The 20,993-nt window shown below is 48.7% G+C and overlaps 1 protein-coding gene across 3 annotated transcripts in view; it reads left to right on the forward strand.

Moving 5' to 3' along the window:
• Positions 1–19,337, forward strand: part of ADAM19 (ADAM metallopeptidase domain 19) — an 81,280-nt gene extending 61,943 nt beyond the window's left edge. Inside the window, exons 13-23 of one of the 3 annotated variants that reach the window (XM_027605356.2) lie at positions 183–272; positions 3,235–3,430; positions 4,745–4,853; positions 6,188–6,392; positions 7,131–7,208; positions 7,322–7,430; positions 8,490–8,634; positions 9,479–9,563; positions 9,884–10,108; positions 14,814–14,966; positions 15,711–19,337. In XM_027605356.2, coding sequence (XP_027461157.2) covers positions 183–272; positions 3,235–3,430; positions 4,745–4,853; positions 6,188–6,392; positions 7,131–7,208; positions 7,322–7,430; positions 8,490–8,634; positions 9,479–9,563; positions 9,884–10,108; positions 14,814–14,966; positions 15,711–15,764 — 1,449 coding nt within the window. In that variant the 3' untranslated portion in view covers positions 15,765–19,337. Of the gene's footprint in view, positions 1–182; positions 273–3,234; positions 3,431–4,744; positions 4,854–6,187; positions 6,393–7,130; positions 7,209–7,321; positions 7,431–8,489; positions 8,635–9,478; positions 9,564–9,883; positions 10,109–14,813; positions 15,036–15,710 lie in introns of those variants that run through there. The other 2 variants (XM_027605357.2, XM_027605355.2) reach the window with 2 other exon arrangements.
• Positions 19,338–20,993: the final 1,656 nt, after the last annotated feature.

Here is a 20,993-nt window from a genome sequence, read left to right on the forward strand (position 1 = left end):
ATGATAAACCTACAAAGCGAATTTTTTGGTAAAGATTTTCTGGGGAGCTTGGGCCCCAGGGGCCTGTGGGGCAGGGGTAGGAAAGTGTGGGAGGCGGGTGAAGGGCTTCCCCCCACGCCCCGAGTCCTGTTTCCCTGCTCTCCTGCCCCAGGAGCCCATGGCCATACCCTCTGCCTCTGCAGGAATGTGAGAACCCGTGCTGTAATGCTTCAAATTGCACCCTGAAGGAAGGGGCTGAGTGTGCCCACGGCGCCTGCTGTCACCGGTGTAAGGTAAGAGGCCCTTTTCCCACCCCACCCCGCCAGAGACCCAGGGTTCTGACCTGACAACCCAGTGCTCTGCTGGGGGCTGATGCCTGGGATTCAGCCTCCATCCCTGGGAAGTGATGGCGGCAAAGTTTCAGAAACATGCAGCTGGACTGGCCCCTCAGAGTTTACTATTTCCTGTATTATGCCCCACTGGCTTCAAAGCATCCCAGAGGGCTGTGCCACCTGGAAGATGGAAGACTGACTTTATTTATTTATTTATTAAAATTTTATTTTATTTCACTTAAATTCAATTAATTAACATACAGTGTGCTATTAGTTTCAGAGGTAGATTTCAGTGATTCATCAGCTGCATAAAAAAAAAAAAAAAACACCCAGTGCTTATTACATCACTTGCCCTCCTTAATGCCCATCATCCATTTACCTCACCTCCCCACCCACCTCCCCTCCAGCAACCCTCGGTTTGTTTCCCAGAGTTTAGTCCCTTACGGTTTGTCTCCCTCTCTGATATTGTCTTATGGAAGACTTTTTTTTTTTTTTTTTAAGAAGTATCCAGAGAGAGTAGGCTTGATTTTATTTGGAGTTCATAATAATAATCATAATTTTGACTAATATTAATGGACTTCTTCTCATTAGATGCCAGGCACTATGCAGAGAATTTTATATATATTAGCTCATTCAATCCTCGCAACAGTCCCATGAGATGTATATTAACATCCTCACTTTAAGAGGAGTAAACTGGGGCTCGGCGGGGATAAGTGGCTTATCCCAGACCACACAGCCGGAAGGGGGCTGAACCACGTTTGCCTGCCTCTGGAGCCTACAGTCCTAGTACTGATGTGGAAGATATTGCTACTAATCTTACTATAGCTTTACAATCTCTTATCTATAAATCTGAAATTCAGAAAATTCTAAAAACAGGAAAAAGATTTCGTAACTCATTTGGTGGCAAATCTTACCTGAATTGACATAATGATATTCTTTTTTAAAAAAGATACACTTAACAGGTGGGAGCCAGGGCTTTGTTTTGTGGTTGTGTTTCTTGTTATTGCCGTTTGTTTGCCTAGTTCTCATTCTACGTAGACTTGGCCAAATTAATGGAACTTTTGTTCCATCCCGGTGAGATAAATATCTGTTGCACAAATAAATCAATGAACAAACCCGAGATTGATCTTTGCTACATGACCCTGGCTAATCAGTTTGATCTCTATGCCTCTATTTCTTTGTCTCATGAATTAATCTAAATAAACTCTAGGATTTAAAAAAAATAATAATAAATAAAATAAAAAGACACATTTGAAGTGAATATTTCTGTTTTGTTGCAGAAAAATTAATGTGTTTGATTATAAAGTATAACCCCAGGCCTTGCTGGGGGGGGGGGTCATATAATATACATATGTAATGTATGAATGCATATACATACATATGTATGTACATATGTGTAATGTCTACTTTCTGAAATCTGAAAAGTCTGAAGCCCATCTGGCCCCAAAGTTTTGGTAGGAATTGTGGACCTATGCTTCCATCTGCCGCTTGCTAAGTGCTCATCATGTGCTAGATACTGTTCAAGTGCTCTGTTTGAACGCAGTCCTTGTAACAATCCCATGAGAAGGTTATTACTCTGTGCTAACCCAGAGTGGTTAAGTAGCTGCTCCAGGCCCCACTGCTGGTTAAGGAGCTGGGATTGGAACCCAGGCAGGCTGGCTCCAGGTGTGTCCTTTGGTGTTAGAGATGCATCCTGCGTCTTCCTCCTCCACACGTGGCCAGTGCCCACCCTTGCAACTGAGGCTCCATGCTTTTAGCAAGCTGCTCAGATGGGCCCATTCTCTGCCTTCTCTCCTGGGAAGGCCTTGTAGGTGGTATGGGGTCACCTGGGAGTAGGGATGGCACCATTCTCAGATGTGGCTTTCCTTACAGGCCTGGAGAAACTCACCATCTGGTTTCACTCTAAGGTAGACTTGGCATCTCCCCGTGGAGGTTGTGCCCGGTGGGGTCCTTTGAGGCTTCGACCATGGCCTGAGAACAAGCATGGACAATGTCCATTCACTTTGGGTCTCAGAAAGGATCCTCTGGAGAGAAGTGTGTGCAGAGACATGAGGCTTGGAGTCTGAAACCTTCAGTTCAAGCCCTGGTAGTGTGATTTGGGGCAACCTACTAACCATCTGAGTCTAGGTTCCTTATCTGTAAAATGGGAAGACTGTTAATAACACTGACCACCCAGAGAGACTGGAAGACTCAAATGGGAAACTTAGTCCTTACCATTCCCCACCGTTGTGCTATTAATCGGGTTATTTTTATCTCCAGAAAGAGGCAAATAACAGCATCTGCCTCACGGATATTGTGAGGCTCACATGGGATCAGTAAGTGTAACTTAGCCCAGTGCTTGGCTCAGTAATGGGGATATATTATTGCTCAAGTGCTTTGTAAATTCAGGGGTGCTGTGTGAATAGTGTGTGTGTGCGTATGTGCACGCACATTTGTGTGTATATATTGGTGGGCCTGGCTCTTCAGCCACTTACTGACCAGCAGACTTTCGATACCTTGCTTAACCTCTTCTGCCTCAGGTTTCATCATCTGTAAAATAGGGATAATTATATATTACCTAGGACTCCCATGAGAAGTAAATGAGGTAATATTTGTACCAGGCATTAAGTGGGAGCTCTGTAAAAGTAGCCATTATTACTAAAGCACTTAGTAAACTGTAAATTGTTGCACAAATATTATTCTTACCTACTTCTTAAAATGGCTAAGAAGTGGAAATGAGTTAGCATTTGTGAAAACACCTTGAAAACCTCTAAGTCATTATTCATATTAGAAGGCTAATGATGATTTAAGCTAATGAGGCCATGCAAAATAGCAGTCCCCCGAATACTGGAAATGGGAAACTCTATTCCACGAGACCTTTGCTGGTAGGGTTGAGGGCATGCGGGAGATTGACTGTTTTTTCCCTCTTCTTCTCTCGGTTCAGCTGCTGGCCCCTGGGACCCTGTGCCGTGAGCAGGCACGGCAGTGCGACCTTCCAGAATTCTGCACGGGCAAGTCTCCCCATTGCCCCACCAACTTCTACCAGATGGACGGCACGCCCTGTGAGGGTGGCCAGGCCTACTGCTACAATGGCATGTGCCTCACCTACCAGGAGCAGTGCCAACAGCTGTGGGGGCCTGGTAAGGACTGTCCTACAGAGTGGCCCTCGTCCTGCCCCACCGTTTCCAAGCCAACCTCCCCCTGCAGGCCCTTGGCATAGCTTAGACCCTTGGCTTCCAAATGGCATCTCTAGATTCTACCTTTCTACTCCCCCTTGACTCAGAGTAGACCTTCAGAGAAACACAGTGAGCAGTATTCTTCGCAGTTCCTTGATGCTTTAAATCCTCACAGTGGGCAAACGGTAAGAGTAATCCAACAGAAAAATGGGTAGAGCATGGAGACAGAAAAGGAAATGCAGATGACCCTCAGCTGTGAACAGATCTTTAACCTCACTCATTAAGTGGAAGCACATTAGAACTACTATGAGATGGGATTTCTCATATATCAGACTGGCAAAGACTGTGAAGTCAATGTAATAACAATTATAATACCATAGCTGTCACAATAAGGGTGGAAATAATGTAGTGTGGAGAATGTGGGGAAACATATAGGTACAACCAGTATGGAAAGCGATTTGAAGATATCAAAATTCATGTGAGCTTCTCATGACCTGTCCATTCCACTACTTAGGAGTGTACCCTACTCTTCTGTTTACACATGTATGTGAAGACAGATTGATAAGGATACTGTAGCAGTGTTAGTGATAGAGCAATAGCAACCTAGATGTCCTTAAGTAGGGACCGATTAAATTAATCCTGGTACACCCATGTCGTGGGCCCCTCTGCAGCCGAATAAAAAAAGGAGGCAGCTCTGTATGTACTGAATAAAACTATCTCCTACAATAAATTAAGTGAATAATGCAAGATGCAGAACAGCAAATAGAATTGCTGCCATTCTTTATTAGATTATCTCTAGAAGATACACAAGAATTGGATCTAGAAGATAGAGAGATAACAGTTACTTTTTGAAGATACATTGTTAGTTGTGATTGCTTCTCCAGGTTGTGAGGAAGTAGGAACTGGAATGGCTACTTAGAAAAATAAAGACATACTTTATCTCCTTAACATTTTGTGCATGTATTACCTATTTTAAAATCTGAAATGGGACACGACTTTTTCATTACAGCAAAGGCTGAGCACACAAACCACCCGTAGATAGAATACCTCAATAAGGTATAAAGAACTAATATAAAAGCTTTTTCTGTGAGTAGGTCTTGATGAGAAGTTGGGGGTGGAATAACCTGATGGGGGTACAGGAAGAAAAAGCTGGCCATTCCTTCCCCCAAAAACGTTCTTAACCTCATGACTTTACCAAGGGCTAGCTTTGCACTTCGGGAGCTTCTGACCTTTCCTAAAGTTGGCTAGTGTGCTGATAAATGTTTCTTGCCCACCCAGGAGCCCGGCCTGCTCCTGATCTCTGCTTCGAGAAGGTGAATGTGGCAGGGGACACCTTTGGAAACTGTGGGAAGGACATGAATGGGGAACACAAGAAGTGCAACATGAGGTGATGACCGTAGGGCTAACCCCATAAGATGAAGTGTGACAGGGCAGTTTCTGCTCTGTCCTCACTCCCGCCCAGCTCAGCAGCCTGGGCCTTTAAATAAATTGTCAGAGTCAGTCACCTATTTCAGGCCCGTTGTTAGACAATGTACCATTCAGTCTCGGGAAGTCAAAGGGTGGGTGTGGATGGCAATGCTTCCTAGAAAGCTGCCACACTTCCTTCTGGGACCTTACAGCTGGGCAGGGAATCAGCTCTCTTGGGTCATTTCTGTGGGATGCTAATTATACCCTCACCTGAATAGCCTGTCACTCACTTATTCATTCATTCATTCATTTCGTTCGTTCATTTCAACCAGCCATCCACCCATCCATCCATCTATTCATCCTCCCATCCACCCACCCACCTATCTACTATCTGTTGAGCGCTTGCTGTATGCCAGATATGATGCTGAGTACATGGAACTTTTAGTTAACAATACCATGTGATACCAGAACTGTGGTGAGAGCCACCCAACCTGGTCTTAGTAGGTCAAGGTGATGTCCCAAGGGAAGTTAGGTCTACACTGAGATGTGGAGAAATTATCTAGTTGAGCAGGACGGAAAATGGTGTGGGTACATGGGAAAGTAGATAGATGAGTAGAGAAAAACTGGTGGCAGGAGGAGCTGAAAACAGTTTGATGTAGTTAAAGTATGCTGTTGGGGTACAGTCAAGGGGGAGCTGCTGAGAAATGAGCCTGGATGGCTGAGCAGGGACCAGATCATGAAAAGCCGTGAAGGCATGACTAGGCCAGTTTGGACTTTGGCTGAGAGGAGTTTGGAAATCAGACTCCAGTGGGGGCAAGACAGGAAGCACGGAGATCTGACTCTTGGTGTCCAAGTAAAGAAGGGTGGTGATGTGATTTAGGGTTAATGTATACGAGGGAAGATTGACAGAGCTCAAAAATCACTTGAACCCAGGAGCAAGGGCGAATGGGGCGTTGGGGCTGACCCCAGGCTTCTGGCTGCAGCCCCTGGGTGCATGGGGGAGCGGCTGAAGCATAAGAGGGCACAGGTCAGCCAGTTGTTCTTGCAGTAAAGAGGACTTCCTCAGGCCTGTTCTCTGGCCTAGATCTAGCTGGGGACAAGGATCTTATTTCCTGTTCCAAGTCCAGTTTCACATGAGATCTCTCCTGTTGGATCCCTAGAGCACACTCACGGCTCCCTGGCCCCTCTCCCGTCCAAACCTGCTCCCCAGGTCGAGAAAGACCGAGGCTCTTCTGTGCCCCAGCTCTTCCTTTGCCTCTGATTCCACCTCCTTCTCTCTCTCTCTCTCTCTCTCTCTCTCTCTCTCTGGCTCAGAGATGCCAAGTGTGGGAAGATCCAGTGTCAGAGTTCTGAGGCCCGGCCGCTGGAGTCCAACGCAGTGCCCATCGACACCACCATCATCTTGAATGGGCGGCAGATCCGGTGCCGGGGCACCCATGTCTACCGTGGTCCTGAGGAGGAGGGTGACATGCTGGACCCAGGCCTGGTGATGACCGGGACCAAGTGTGGCTACAACCATGTGAGTCCCTGCCTCACTCAGGGGAGAGAGGAGTGACTGACAAATGTGAGCTCTGGAGGGAAGGTGCCTGGGCTCCAATCCCATCTTTGTAGCCTCCCGAGCCTCAGTGGCTTCCTTTATAAAGCATGTTAGCAATAGCATGACCCACCCCATAGAATTGTCATAAGGATTCAATGAGAGGATCCCTGTAAACCACTTAGAGGGGCTAGCCATTGTCACTTTTGTCCTCATCATAAATTATTATATGATTTATGAAATGGACTAGACTCTAGTCCAGAAGTCTGGGGAAAATAAGGGCACCTATCTCAGAGTTAACGAGAACAAAATTATAAAAAACATGTGAAGCGCTTGGTATAGGACCTGGTGCAGAGTTGACTGCTGTCACCATCATTATTTTTAAGGATAATATTAAAATTAGTGCATGTTAATATATAGCAAAGTAACTAACATATAACCAACACATTAATATAGAATGTAATAACATATTTATTATATTAATATAATGTTTAAATAATATAGCGTTTGTTATTTTCTCCCTGGTCACAAAAGGAATAGCAGAATTTAGTTAACTATCATCCTGTCCTGGCTTTTTAGGCCATTTTTAGTTTTTCACTATAATAAATACCTGAACAGAGTTGCATTTCTGAGTCCTGTATGTTCTAAGTGTAAAACCCCAGCCTCTTGATGGCTACCCAGTGTCCCTTCCGTTGGACTGACAGTTTGGTTTCCTCGCTACAGATTTGCTTCGAGGGGCAGTGCAGGAACACCTCCTTCTTTGAAACGGAAGGCTGCGGGAAGAAGTGCAATGGCCATGGGGTGCGTGTGCCCGGGGTTCTGGGGCTCCTCTGCACTGATATCCATGGGGACAGGCCCCGTGGGGGACCGCAGCCCTCCGGGGTGCTGACCCCCATGCCCTTCCCTTGCTCCAGGTCTGCAACAACAACCAGAACTGTCACTGCTTCCGGGGCTGGGCCCCACCCTTCTGCAACACACCTGGCCAGGGAGGCAGCATCGACAGTGGGCCCATGCCCCCTGACGGTAAGTGTCTGGCCTGCTCAGGGGCTCTGCCCACTTTTGTGAGGAGGGCTGGGTGACATGGTGTAGACAAAGAGTGAGTCCGCTCCATTATCCTGATTTTGTAGATGAGGGAACAAAAAGGGGAGAGGGGGGAGCTAAGCGAGAGAGCGGCTGAGACTGCTGGGCTGGTGTGGGGCTTATCTCAGTTGCTCTTTCTCTTATCATTTCTACTGAGGACGATGACACTCCTTGGGTGAGGGAGAGATTAAGAGAGATCATGGGTTATTGAATAATCTCATCTACTTTTGGACAGTGGGTGGTGACCAGTCCTTCTCAGCCACATAAAAGGAATCATGAACCTGGGGCACATTATAGTGGTTCGGATCCCTTGGATGAGCAAAGCTTAAGATGGAGAACAGACGTGTGGAAAAATTTACAGTTTTTAGTGTAAATCACGGAAATTCTAGCCCTTTGGTTTCCAAGCTTTTTTTCTTTTTTTTTTTTTTAAGAGCAAAGTACTTTTATTTGAATGAAATCTTTTAGAGAAGAAACCCCAATATATAAAACAGATAAAAGTAGTGTGTCACTGGTATATATATATATTTTGTACATTTAAATTTGTAATTTGTGAGAACACTGAGGCAGCTTTGATGAAACCAAATATGAAATTGTGGATTATTTGTGAGACTTCTAGTCTTAGATCAGTCTCAGCCTCCCAGCACTTTGGGTTGGTTGCTTTGTGTCCAGAAAAATCATAATTGGGCTGAAAACTAGCGGTAAGTAATAATAAAACTTGAGCTCCTTGTCTCAAAAGGGCCTCTTCAATTAAACAGAAGTGGCTGGAGAAGCTTCATTGTGAGGTCTGCACAAAGCAAATTGACCTGACTGTTTAAGCTAATATTAGTGGTTTCCCAGTGTTACCTAATGTGTGTGTTTCATTATACTTCTTAAGTTAAAATAAATAACACAAATTAAATGTAAATCAAGTGTCTGAAGAAGAATCAGGAATACAGTGTTTGAACTCCACTGCTGTGGCCCAAACAGCTTCTGAATTTCTCACTTGGGTTCTGTTTCTGGAAGGTGTTGGTCCTGTGATAGCCGGAGTGTTTACGGCCATGTTTGTGCTGGCGGTCCTTATGCTGATCTACTACTGCTGTAAACAGAACAACAAACTGGGCCAACTCAAGCCCTTAGCCCTCCCTTCCCAACTGAGGCAACAGTTCAGGTATGGTGGGGTGCCATGAAGGACTTGGGTCCATTTATGGGTCATAAAGCTTTCTGTAAGCAGAACATGGTAAAAAACAAAAACAAAAACCTGGTGGTAGTGGTCTAATTCAGAGCAGGCAAGTGAGCCATCCATGCCACCATCTTCCTTTCTGCCTCGCTTCACCACCATGGCCAACATTACTAGTTGGTCTTATGTAAGTACTCTCTACTGGTGGTCACTTCAGAATCCTCAGCAGAATGCCTCTGACCAATTCAGGTTGGAATACAAAATGAAATCTATTTGCCATCCTCTTTGTAATCGTCTGGATTTCCATTTCAAAGCACAGGGAACTGAGGCAACCCAGATGGACTAACCAGCTTAAGTCAGTCATAGGAGTGTCTGGACATCCACTCAAGACAAAGGCTTTTTTTCCCCCCCCCAGTGATTCATTCCTTTGGATCCTGGGGGTGTGTGATATCTGAGTCCCCTATTAAATTATGCTTGTTCTGAAGAGCATTTTAAATCCCAAGCCTACCTGGGTCTATGCCTGAAGGGACTTGGTGGATAGCTGGTGACATCCTTGTGTCTCCTTGAGGGAGAAGGTTCTCAAAAGGGTGAAGGGAAGGTGCTAAGGAAAACTCCGTTTTGTAAGGGCAGCTCTCTTTCCTTGAGAGTTCTCCACCGGCCATACAGTGTCTCCACACGAAGGGAGCCGGGGTTCAGGGGAGCTAATCCCACTTTGTCCAGAGACTTGGGTGGGGGGGATTTAGCTGCTTGCTGGCCGTGCTGAGCCAGAGGGAACTCAGGCTCTGACCCTTGATGAACATTCCCCCTCATCCTTCTCCCCCATTCTTCTTACTAGTTGTCCCTTCAGGGTGTCTCAGAACAGTGGAACTGGCCACTCCAACCCAACGTTTAAGTTACAGACGCCCCAGGGCAAGCGAAAGGTAAGGGCTTTGCACCGTTGCACTTCGCTGCTTTTCCTTTGTTCCCCAGGACCCTGCTGGATTTTCCTAAGAGCTTCTGTGGGCCTGTGGGATTGGTGATAAAAGGCACTTTCTTGGCTTGAGAGAGATTCTGTTGGTTCTGACATCCCCTCATGACTCTAAAGATTGTACCTGACCTCTGGGCACCTCGGGGTTTGGCAGGTCAGCACGTCCTCCCTTTGGCCTCTGGCCATCTCAGTGGGACGTGCAAGGGCACCCCTGAGTTTTGCAGCATATTGAGGATTCCTGTTTCTCAGGCATTCCTGCTCTTATGCATACAGGTGACCAACACCCCTGAAACCCTGCGGAAGCCCTCCCAGCCTCCTCCTCGGCCCCCTCCAGACTATCTGCACGGTGGCTCCCCACCTGCGCCATTGCCAATGCACCTCAGCAGGGCTGCTAGGAGCTCCCCAGGGCCCGGGTCCCAAGTAGAGAGGAAGGAGTCATCCAGGAGGCCTCCTCCAAGCCGGCCAGTTCCCCCGGCCCCAAACTGCATCCTCTCCCAGGTAAGTGGATTCTCGGCAGCCCTGGACTAGGGCCGTGCTTTCAAGGCCACTGGCAATAGGGAGTGACAGAGGCTATGAAGATGGGACTCTGAGGCTGGAGCGGACCGCCTTCCGTGCATTCTGGTAAATGCAGGGAGCACACAGAGCGTGAGACCGGTGAGCATGGAGAAATTGACTCCCCAGGAGGCCCCAAAATTACAGAGGATTTCCTTCAGGGTTGGCCTGTTTTATGCCAGACCACTACCTCCCTTCTGGCCCCAGTGAACCTCTGTCAGGTTCCTGTGCTTCTCTTAGTCTTGGCAAATGCTTTGTCTTCTGCCTAGGACCTTCTTTTCCCCTTTTGCATGGCCAGCTCCTATTCATCCTCACATCTCCTCCTAGAGGCCACTTCCCCCAAGAAGCCCTCTCTGAGCCCCCCCCCACCCAAGCCTGAGTCTGGTACCCCGGTACTTCTCTCATGATAGTACTTGTCCCACCGAATTGTACCTTCCACTCATCGGGAAGTCAAATGGGGGATGCTAATTCGAAGGCAGGTCAAGGGAGGTGTGGGAGGAGTGTCACCTCCCTGCAGCCTCTTCATCTGGCCTGTCTGTGCTCGGATGGCTCCCACTCTTCTTGCAGAATTTCCCACAGCAGAGACACACAGTTTCCCTGGCAGGGGTCAGGCCTTGATGCCTTCCAGAGCCCTCCTATGTGTTCTGAGGGTGACCCCTCAAGTGGGGCAGACGACTTGCTTATTTTCCTCCTAGGATTGCTTTTCTTAGGCATGCTCAGGGGCCCCTCTGGGTCCCAGCTGACCCTGTAAGTTTGGCCCCAGCTCTGGGAGGGTCCCTGGGACATGGGGCAGTGTCATGGTTGGGTAGAGCCGAGAGCATCAGGTTTGGTTCTCCAGCGATGTGAAGCTGCCGCGCTCCCGTTTTTCTTATCTGAGGCAGGGGCGGGATGGAAACTGGCCATGCAGAAAAGGGAGGGAAGGGCTAGTAGCGAGAGAGGAGGGGGGGAAGGGAGAAGAGCAAGAGGGCAGAACCGAGGAGAGGAGGCAGAGAGTGCGCCAGTCAGTTCGGGAGGCCCTAACTGAGTCCCACTGACCCGCCGACCAGAAGCTTAAGCAGCAGAAAGCTATCTTCCCACCGTTCTGGAGGCTAGAAAGCCAAGACTGGGCTGTCCGTACGGTTGGTTTCTTCTGGCTCACAGGTGGCCACTTTCTCCCGTGTCTTCTGTCAGTCCTTCCTTTGTGCCTCGATGCCTCTGCGTCCAGATTTCCTCTTCTCACGACACCAGTCGGGTTGGATGAGGGCCCGCCTTCATGGCTTCATTTTAACATAATTGCCTCATTAAAGTCCCTGTCTCCAAATACAGTCACATTCTGAGGTCTGGGGACTTAGGGCTGCAGCATAGGAGTCGGAAGAGCTAGGATTTCAACCCAGGTCTGACTCCAAACTCTTTACCACCCCGTGTGCCAACTCCTGGTTTAGGCCCTGGGGTCTCCCAAGCTGAATGAGACACCACCCTGTGTTGGGGGCATTCATGGTCCAGATCTCAGCTCCACCGCTTGCTAGGTTGGTGATGGGACCACCCTGGGGAGGTGGTGGTGCAGTTTTGTAACCTCCCTCTTCTATTCTCTATAGGTATATAGGAGCTTCTACTCCCTACTGGGCAGTGGTGAGCAAAGCAGACACTGGATCTGCATCACAGGCTCAACATTCTGCTGGGCAAGAGACCCCAATATGTGTAGTTACACCAGGGATCAGTGCTGTGAAGGAAATGTTCAGGGTTCTCAGAAAAAGAGTTACAGGGGGACTTGAGCTACTCTGGGAAATCTAGGAAGGCTTCCCTGAGGAGGTGGCATTTAAGCTGAGAGCTGAGGGATAAGTAGGAGTTAGCAGGCTGTGAGGGGCGGGAGAGGAGAGAGTTTAACTGGTCCAAGGACCTGCTGATAGGGAGCTCCCTGGGGCCTGAGGAGCTATGAGATGAGGCTGGAGAATTCCTTGGGAAAGGGGTAGTGTTGGGGCATGGTGACATGAACCACTTTGCCATTTATGAGGATTGCTCTTTGGGCTACCTTTTAGGCAGGAGCAGGGTGTAGTGGCTGGGAGGGACCCCCAGATGCTTCTGGGGCCATTCATCTTCTTTCGTGCCCTGGGTAGGGATTACATAGGTGTGTTCACTTCGTGATTATTCATCTAGTTGTATATTCATGATTCACACTTTTATATGCATATGATACTTCAACTTTAAAATACTGGTTTAAAAAAATGGGAGGGTCACTCCAGCCACAGTATGAGTCACTGGTCCGAGGGGCTGAGACTGGGTGCGTGGACGTGCTAGTCAGAAGGCTGACGTGCTTCCCAGAGGACAGACGACAGGAGCCTGGAGCAGAGGTGGCAGGAGTGCTGGATTGAAGCTGATGGGAGATGCATAGGAGAGAAAACGGATGGGACATGGGGAGCAGTTGCCGATGCCCCCCCGTGTCTAGTCCATGCAGCTTGGCTGACGGAGGCACCGCCCTGTGAGTGGGCTGGAGCGCCTCGGGACTGTTGCTGCCTCTGGAAAACAGTGCTGGCTGAGGCCTCTGGTCGAGCCCAGCTCGGACCCTGCAACGTGGTCCGTGGCAGGATGCTGCTGTGGGAGGCCCGGTGTTACCATATGCCCATAAGGCTCCTGCCAAGATACCTGCCCTGCCCCCCCGCCCCCCCCCCCCCCCGGTCGCTCGTTTTGCACAGCAAGCAGCTCGGGAACACAGCACTTCCCCACAGCTCCCTGACATCTGCTCCCAGCTGTTGCCTTCCCCCAGAAGGTCTCTGTCCTGGCCTCCAGCAGCCACCGCCATGTGGCCGCTGTCTGGACTGCAAGGGTGGGCGATTGCACTGTCCTTGGGGGAGGGCATGGAGGTGGAGAGCATGGCTTTTTGGTCACAAGAATCTGCTATTCTGTTCTTTTGAGCTTTAGTTTCTGCTCTCAGTTTTCTTTTCTTTTTTTTTTTTAAGATTTTATTTATTCATGAGAGAGAGAGAGAGAGAGGCAGAGGGAGAAGCAGGCTCCCAAGGAGCAGGGAGCCCGATGTGGGACTCGATCTCAGGACCCTGGGATCATGACCTGAGTCGAAGGCAGACGCTTAACCATCTGAGCCACCCATGCGCCCTCTGCTCTCGGTTTTCTGATGGGTGAGAAGCTTCTTTCCCCAAATCCCGCTTCTCGGATTAGCTCCTGCCCTCTCCCTGTGCTTTGCCTTTTGGCCATTGTTAGGCCTGCTAGTGACCTCAGGAAGGGGAACATCAAGGACTTCGGGCACTGGGACTCCCAGTGCCTGGAATTGGCTTCTGGCTCACGCCTCACAGTCTTGGGGATCTGTGAGTGGTGCCATGGCCCATTCTTTGCCCTGTAAAGAAAAAAAATTTTTTTTTTTTTGATCACAGAAGAAATACATATTTGAAGGATTTTGACTAGCTCAGAAATTTATTTTTTTAAGATTTTTTATTTATTCATGAGAGAGAGAGAAGAGAGAGAGTGCACAGGCTGGGGGGAGGGGCAGAGGGAGAGGGAGCCCGATGCGGGGCTCCATCCCAGGAACCTGGGGATCATGACCTGAGCCGAAGGCAGATGTTTAACCAACTGCGCCACCCAGGTGCCCCTCAGAGATTTACTTACTCAACTAAGATGTGTTGAGTGCTTACTGTGTACTAGGCACTGTCCTGGAAGCTTGAGCTCTATCAGTGAACCAAACAGACAAGGACCTCTGCCCCTGCTTCTGGTCTCATGGGGGGGTGGAGAGGCAGTAAAGAAGAAGTAAGTAAGTTGTATGGTATTTTGGAGAAGGGAAAGTGATATATATCCCTCTTCCAAAACAAAAAAGTAGATTGGGATAAAAGGGTCTGGGAATGCTGAATGCCAGAGTGGGGGGTGTTGTAATTTTAAATAAGGTGGTCAAGGAAGATCTTATTGAGAAGGTAACAAGACAAATATAAAAGCACAAAGTGAAGAATCCCATTAATTGCGCCACCCACAGAAAACCAATGCAGCAATGTGGTTTCTTCTTTAAAAAAATTTTTTTTTATTGACTCAAGTAATACACATATATGCTCATGTTAAAAATAATTGAGTGTTCCCCTGCATGACCCCCTCCCCACTCACACCCCATCCCTAACCTCTGTTATCGGTTTGGTCTGTATCCTTTCTGACTTTCTTCTGTACATTTACAGTTACATCGGTGGGGACAATAGGGGAGGAAGGTGGTGACTTATTTTACATAAGCCTGTATGTCAGCTTGCAATGACTCTTGATCATCATTCCACCTCAGCTTGTATGCCCTACTTTATTCTTTTTAAATACCACTTCATTTGTCACTGTATAACTTTACTAACTTTATTGATGGACATTTTGGCTGTTTGTAATTGCCTTTCCGGTCACAAATAGTGTTGCAAGCAACATCCTTGCAATTTTGTTTTTGTGCACTTATGCAAATGGTAGGAAGCGGAATGATCAGATTGGAGAATGACCATTTCTCATTTTAACAGATATTGCCAACTTGCTCTCCAAAAAGGCTTTTTCCTGAGCATGTAGACACATATACACACAATTTGTTTTTAGATAGGACCATACAGTATATCCCTTTTCTCCTCTGATTTGGATCGGTAATATGTTGGGAGCATTTTCTTTCAAACAGGCCCCTCTGGCCTTTGAGTGAGGCTTGTGGCTTTCTCCCCAGGATTTCTCCAGGCCGCGGCCGCCACAGAAGGCACTCCCAGCTAACCCAGTGCCAGGCCGCAAGAGCCTCCCCAGGCCAGGTGGCGCCTCCATCTTGCAGCCCACTGCCGCTACCCCTCTTCAGCCCTGGCCTCTGGCAGCACCTGTCCCAAAGGTGAGTCCTTGGAAGCCCTCAAGATATAAGCTGGGGCCACAGGGCTCTAGGAGGCAAGAATGTGGTTGAGAAAACAGACCAATTCCTGCTTCTTTTGGCAGGGGTGTGAATTTCCAGAACAAAGGCCAAGGACAAAAACTTAGTGTTTCTTGGTGCCTGCATGAGAATCCCTTAAGTTAAGGTGGGAGTTTTTTCATTTCCTATGAAAGGTGATGCTAGGAGCCTGAACGATGGTGGCTTCCAACCTGGATCTACAACTCACCCACTGAATGACTCTGAGCAGATCACTCTCGAGTCTCGCTTTCTTTCCTCTGGATTGCCCCATCAGGCTGCCGTGTAGGTCAAGGCAGTTAGTTTCTATAAACTGCCAGCCTTCGGGAGCCTATTTACAAATGGCCCCTCTTCTTACCTCTTCCCTGGGGCTGACGTTCCCAGGCTGCCAGTCCAGGAGTCGAGGCAGAAGGGAGGAAGTGAGGAAGCTGGCTGACTGCCCCCGGTTCCCACCAGGCCTGGGAAATCTGTGGGCTGAACTGCAGCTTGGGTTGGGGGCCCTACCTGGCCTCTCACTGGAGGGTTGATAGTCTAGACGCACAGACGTGGTGACAGACTTCTGCGGGAAACCGTTCTTAGCCGACAGTCTGTTTATCCTTCTGACCTGTCAAAAGTAAGAAGACAGCTCCCATCGACTCCACCGGTCAGCATTTAGCTGATCTCTCTCTTGCTCTCTTCTCTTTGTTTCCACAGTTTCCTGAATACAGATCACAGAGGGCTGGGGGGATGATTGGCTCGAAGACCTAGACCCCTCTAAAGGGGCTCCTGCCTTTCCTTGAGGACTCTGAAGCCCCCAGAGGATCTGTGGCCATGGAGTCTGGAACAAGCATGTCTGACCACCTCCAAGTCCTTCCTCCCCTCTTTCCCTCCTCCCAGAACCACTGCATCTCCGAAAATCTCCTTCTTGACTCAGTGCCTCCTTGGCTTCCTGGGAGGCCCAGAGAGACTACTATCCAGTGGCATCAAAGTGTTGTTTTGTGCAATATACTGCCCCGGGGAAGGGAGGCGAGAGCACAGAAGAGGATGGATGGCGGCTTCTTCTCCAGCCTCCCTTCAGCTGGCCCGGCACCTCGGAGGTGCCAGTGGGGATGATCTGGGCTGTCTGAGCTGATAAGCCCAGCTGGGAAAGGTCCTGTTCAGCCCTTCAGCCCAGGACTTAGCTTGGAGAAGCTATCCATGCACGTCCTATGGTAGAGGGGATGCATCAGAGCTTTCCATTGCTTCTGTCTTCCTTGATGGTCCCAAGCTAGACAGAGGCCAGACGCTTACTCATCCCTTTTAGCTCTGAGATTGAGAGGGGTCAAACCAGCCTCCACTGTGGTCCTGCCCAGGGCTTGGTTGAGGTCGCCACTCCTGGGCCTGTGACCACATGTGACCAAGAGAAGTCCCCTCCCCCCAAGACTGCCCCCCTTCACACGGGTCCCCCTGACTCTGACAGGTACTATTTGTGGGCAGTGTAGACAGCAGAGGGAGCACCAGGCTTGGGCCTCCTCTGAGCCAATGCCAAAGGTTGTGGCTCTCAACTTGGAATCATTCTTGGTTGCCTTTTGTTTTCTTCTCTTTCCAAGTGCTCGGCACGTTTGATTTCTCCTTCAGAAATTTCTTCTTCCCCGCTCAGACCTACCTAATGTGTGGTGCTGCGGTGAGTGGGTCTTCAGCAGTTCCAGCCTGTTGGAGACCTGGTGCTTATGACCTACAAGTGAGGATCCTGCTTCAAGGGTCAGCCACTGGATTTCCTAGGTGGTTCTCAAGAGGGTCTCAAGAGCATCGAACCTTTATTTGCCATTGTGTTTTGTGACCTCAGCAGGGCGAGGGTCTTACCCTCTACTTCCTGATGGAAATCTAAGGTAGGTCCTCAGGGATGGCAGCAAAGGGGGCAGCACCCCAGCGTGTCCCTAGGTCTGATCACTGATTTGAGGCACGATCATTGCCCTCTAAGCCGAGAGCTGACCTGTCTCTAGAGATCTGTAGAGAACCAACAGTCAATGGTCTTGACGGAACAGAGTCTGAGCTGGGAACACCAGGATTTTTGTCATCCACTTCCTTGTGTTCTTTCTTCTGGTCACTGCCCTTATCTGACCTTTACAGGAAGAACTTGGAGCAGCTGGGGAAATGCCACTCCAATGGGTACTACCCCCCCAACCCCCAGCCTGGAGCAGGGAAGGAAGGCTATGTGGTGCTCTGCTAAAGTGGATGACTTGTCACTGGAGATGTTCTCTGGTGATGGTCTCCCACCCCCAGAAGGGTGCTGTGCTGTCCCCACCTCCTGCAGTGAGCCGTTGTTTGCTCTTGAAAACCTCAATGCAAGGAAGAAGCTTGAGCTTTCCCTCCCAACCACCAACCCAGGGCCCCCTTACAGTTCTCTACATACAACAGGTGCTCAATGGATGATGTTCTCGGGTTTTAGACAAGTGGGAGATTTGGCATATGCACCTGGGGGCACATATGGAGTGGATTTAGAAAGATCTCAGGAAAATGAGGCCCTTTTCCCTCAGGTAGTCTGATATTCATGCCTCTGATATTCATCCCTCTGATATTCAGACACGGGCCCTGGTTGATCCCCATAGCCAGTTTCCACCTTCCTTGCTGCCTGATTAGGTCAGGGGGCAGCCTTCCGTGTAACTGTGTTGCTCCAAACGCCCCAGACCTCAAGGTTGGGTCCCAAAAAACTAACGGTGAAAACACCCTGGCAAAAAAAAAAAAAAAAAAAAAAAAAAATCTTATACCCACCTGCATGCCTCACAGACAGTCCTGTGGTATGTCCAGCTTTTCTCCCAGACATGAGGAGATCGAAGGCTCTGAAGTGAAAATGCCACAGCCATGGGGACTGCATGAGCCTTTCGAACCTGAAACCCGACCTCCCTGCACCCGTACTGGAAAGAGCGCAGGGCTGTATTTTCTTGTTTTTCTGTTTTTGGTCTTCTGTTATTTTAATACCACCTCCATCCCATAAAATTGTACTGTGAACTGGAAGAAGGTCGAATTTTTAAAATTTGATGGAGACTTTTGGCAGCCCGTTCTATTTACGGTTTCACTTCTGGCTGTGTTCAGCGACCAGGAGTCGCCATTCTGGCAGGCCAGGGAGCCTGCCCGGGAGCAAGAGTGGCCCCTGAGTGCTCCCTTTTCCCTCCTGTGCCCGTGCTGCCTGGAGGTGACAAATAAAAGCAAATACGGCCTTAAGAGGGACGTTATTGGAAAGGATTACTGCAAGGTGGGGGAAGGGAATTTGTAGTCCGGGCAGGGGCTCTAGCAGTAGGTAGGATGCTCAAGTGAGCTCCTGCAAGATCTGCGAGCATCTCAAAGCTCAGAAAGAAGGGGCCTTTTCTTTGATCGACAGAGTGGACTTGGCTAGAGAGAACTGCAATTGGGGCGTCATTGCGCTCAGCCTCCCAGGGAGGGGGCTGCTGTGGGGGGCGGGGGGGCTGTATGCTGGCTCAGGCTGAATGTTAAGTCCAAGTTCAGAGTCAGGTGGGGAGGAGAGGAGCCCAACTAAAGCTTGGAGGAGTTAACCAGCCCTTTGTTCAGATGGAGCTGGATATAAATCTTTTTAAAAGCTAACTTAGCCTGCCAGTTTGACAACCCTGGAAATGTTTTTCTTAAGAACCGGGGAGCCATCTCTGAAATGTAAACCTCAAAGGAGCTAACACTTCTGTCTCCCTGTCTCAGTGGGAGTTTTATCCCAGGTGCCTGGCTCCAAGTTGTAACTACCTGCTTGCCATCAGTTCTTTTTAGCCTTGTTGACTTCTCCCTATAAAGGCCCTTTTCTGCCTCAGCTCTGAGATGCTTGCAGATCTTACAGGATTGGGGGAGCCCCTTCTCCATAGTGCAGTAGCCCCTTGCTGTCTCCTGCAATAATCCTTTTGAATAAAACCTCCCCTTGCCTATGTCCAAATTTGTTCTTATTTGGCAAAGGGTATGGAAGACTTGCATATTTTACACTGGGGACCAGTTCAAAAGTCATGATTGTGTTAAATGTGCATATAACAGCTCTGCTGGACACCCAAGGGAATGCCAACTGGAAAGGTGCCCCATCCCTAGGGAAGCTTGCTAAGAGGGGTTCTGCAGAATCCAAGCCAGTGTCCCCAAAGTCACCCTCTGTGCACCCTCTCACACCATCCACTGTGTGTGTATGTATGTGTCTGGGATCTAGGGCAATGTGAATTTTCTTTTTATTTGGAGATTGTTCACGGAAAACAGTTCCTCTTCTCTCTTGTCCACCTATTAATTGTTTACAATATTTGTACATCTATGCAAAATACTTGAATGGGCCATGGTGCCTTTTTTCCTTGTTTGTATTTAATTAAATTGTCATTTGAAATGTTGTCTGGTTTGGCAATTCTTTATTTGTTTGCTTTAATCTCCCGCTGCTCACCCTGGATAGGAGCCACCTGTGAGGACTCCTCATAAGAGTTCCCACAAAGACCGTCAGTCCACCTGTCAGGCCCTAATGGAAGACCTGAAGCCACAGAAAAGCCTGGGTTTTCCCATGATCAGTCGCGGGGGCTGTTTGTATTTGTACCTGGACATAGGCTGGTCTAGTTTAGTTAGGTCTTGGGTCACTAAAGGCAGGAATGATCCTGGGATTCTCTGCTATGTTTCTTTCCTGCTACACTAATGTGTTCAGGAGACAACCGAGATCCTGTGTTCGCCTCCTCATCCTATTGCTAGGTAAGATGCACTTCAAAGTGGGGAGAGACTTGCTCAAGGTCTTTTGGGCTGGGTGGGCAGGTGCAGAGCCAAGGCTAGGGTTGGGTAGGCTTTCGGACTCCAGAGCCCTGCGTGATAACAGCTCACATCCATTGGTGCCTCTGAGTTGCAAAAGGACCTCACCCTTATTGTCTCATTTGATCCCCACCTCAATTCTAAGGTTCTCTAAGAGAGAATTATAATAACCATGAGAGGAGGTAACATTTACTGAGTATTTAACATATGCTGGCTTTGTAGCCTACTTTCTTTATGTGAATGATCTCATTGAATCTTCACAAAAGCCCTGGAAGGTCTTTGGTATCTGATTCTATTTTTCTAACTTCTCAGGGTTTTGAGAGTGCCTAAGGATTTCAAAGGCATCAAACACAAATGCTTTACCACAATGCCTGCTCATGAAATTAGCCCCTTACCCAACACCTCTACCTGCTTAGCACCAGCATCTAAACTAGCCACTAGTCCTAGACTGATCAGCAACATAATGCATAAAGCCTGGATGGACACACCTGGGTCCACGTCCCAGCTCTGCTGCTTACTAGATGCGTGAGAGTGGATGAGTTCCAGAACGCTGAGGCTCTTTTCGCTACACCGCAGGAATAACACCTCCCTTAAAAGTGCTGTGATTAGGGGCGCCTGGGTGGCTCAGTTGGTTAAACCGCTGCCTTCAGCTCAGGTCATGATCCCAGGGTCCTGGGATCGAGCCCCACATCGGGCTCCCTGCTCATGCAGGAAGCCTGCTTCTCCCTCTGCCTGCTGCACCCCCTGCTTGTGCTCTCTCCCTCTCTCTCTCTCTCTCTCTCTCTCTCTCTCTCGCTATCTCTCTCTGTGTGTCAAATAAATAAATAAAATCTTTAAAAAAAAAAAGTGCTGTGATTATCAGGGAAGTGCTCCACGTGATAGCACCCACCTGTGCCCGGCACAGGCCAAGGGCTCAGAAACTGCTGACTGCAACAGTTTTAGAGTTGCTCTGCTGGCCATGCCCGGGGTTCATTAAGATCTGCTCTGAATCCAGAGCTGGCCCCCAAGAGAGTTTGGGCAAAGAAGGACTATTGGAACAGTACTGTTCATTCAGTAAATGTTTTTATGAGTACCAACTATGTGTTGGACATTGAGAATAAGCAGCAAATTAAGACCAACTCCGATGGGGTTTCTGTCCAGACCGGGGAAACAGCGCAGAGCACAAGAAAAGAAAAGAACAAAGTAACGCCAATCTTCGTTTGGCAAACTTTGGAGAGACACGCTGCCTGGTGGTTAAGACTCTAGGCTTAGATT

This window comes from Zalophus californianus, chromosome 5, assembly GCF_009762305.2.
Source record: "Zalophus californianus isolate mZalCal1 chromosome 5, mZalCal1.pri.v2, whole genome shotgun sequence".
NCBI lineage: Eukaryota > Metazoa > Chordata > Mammalia > Carnivora > Otariidae > Zalophus > Zalophus californianus.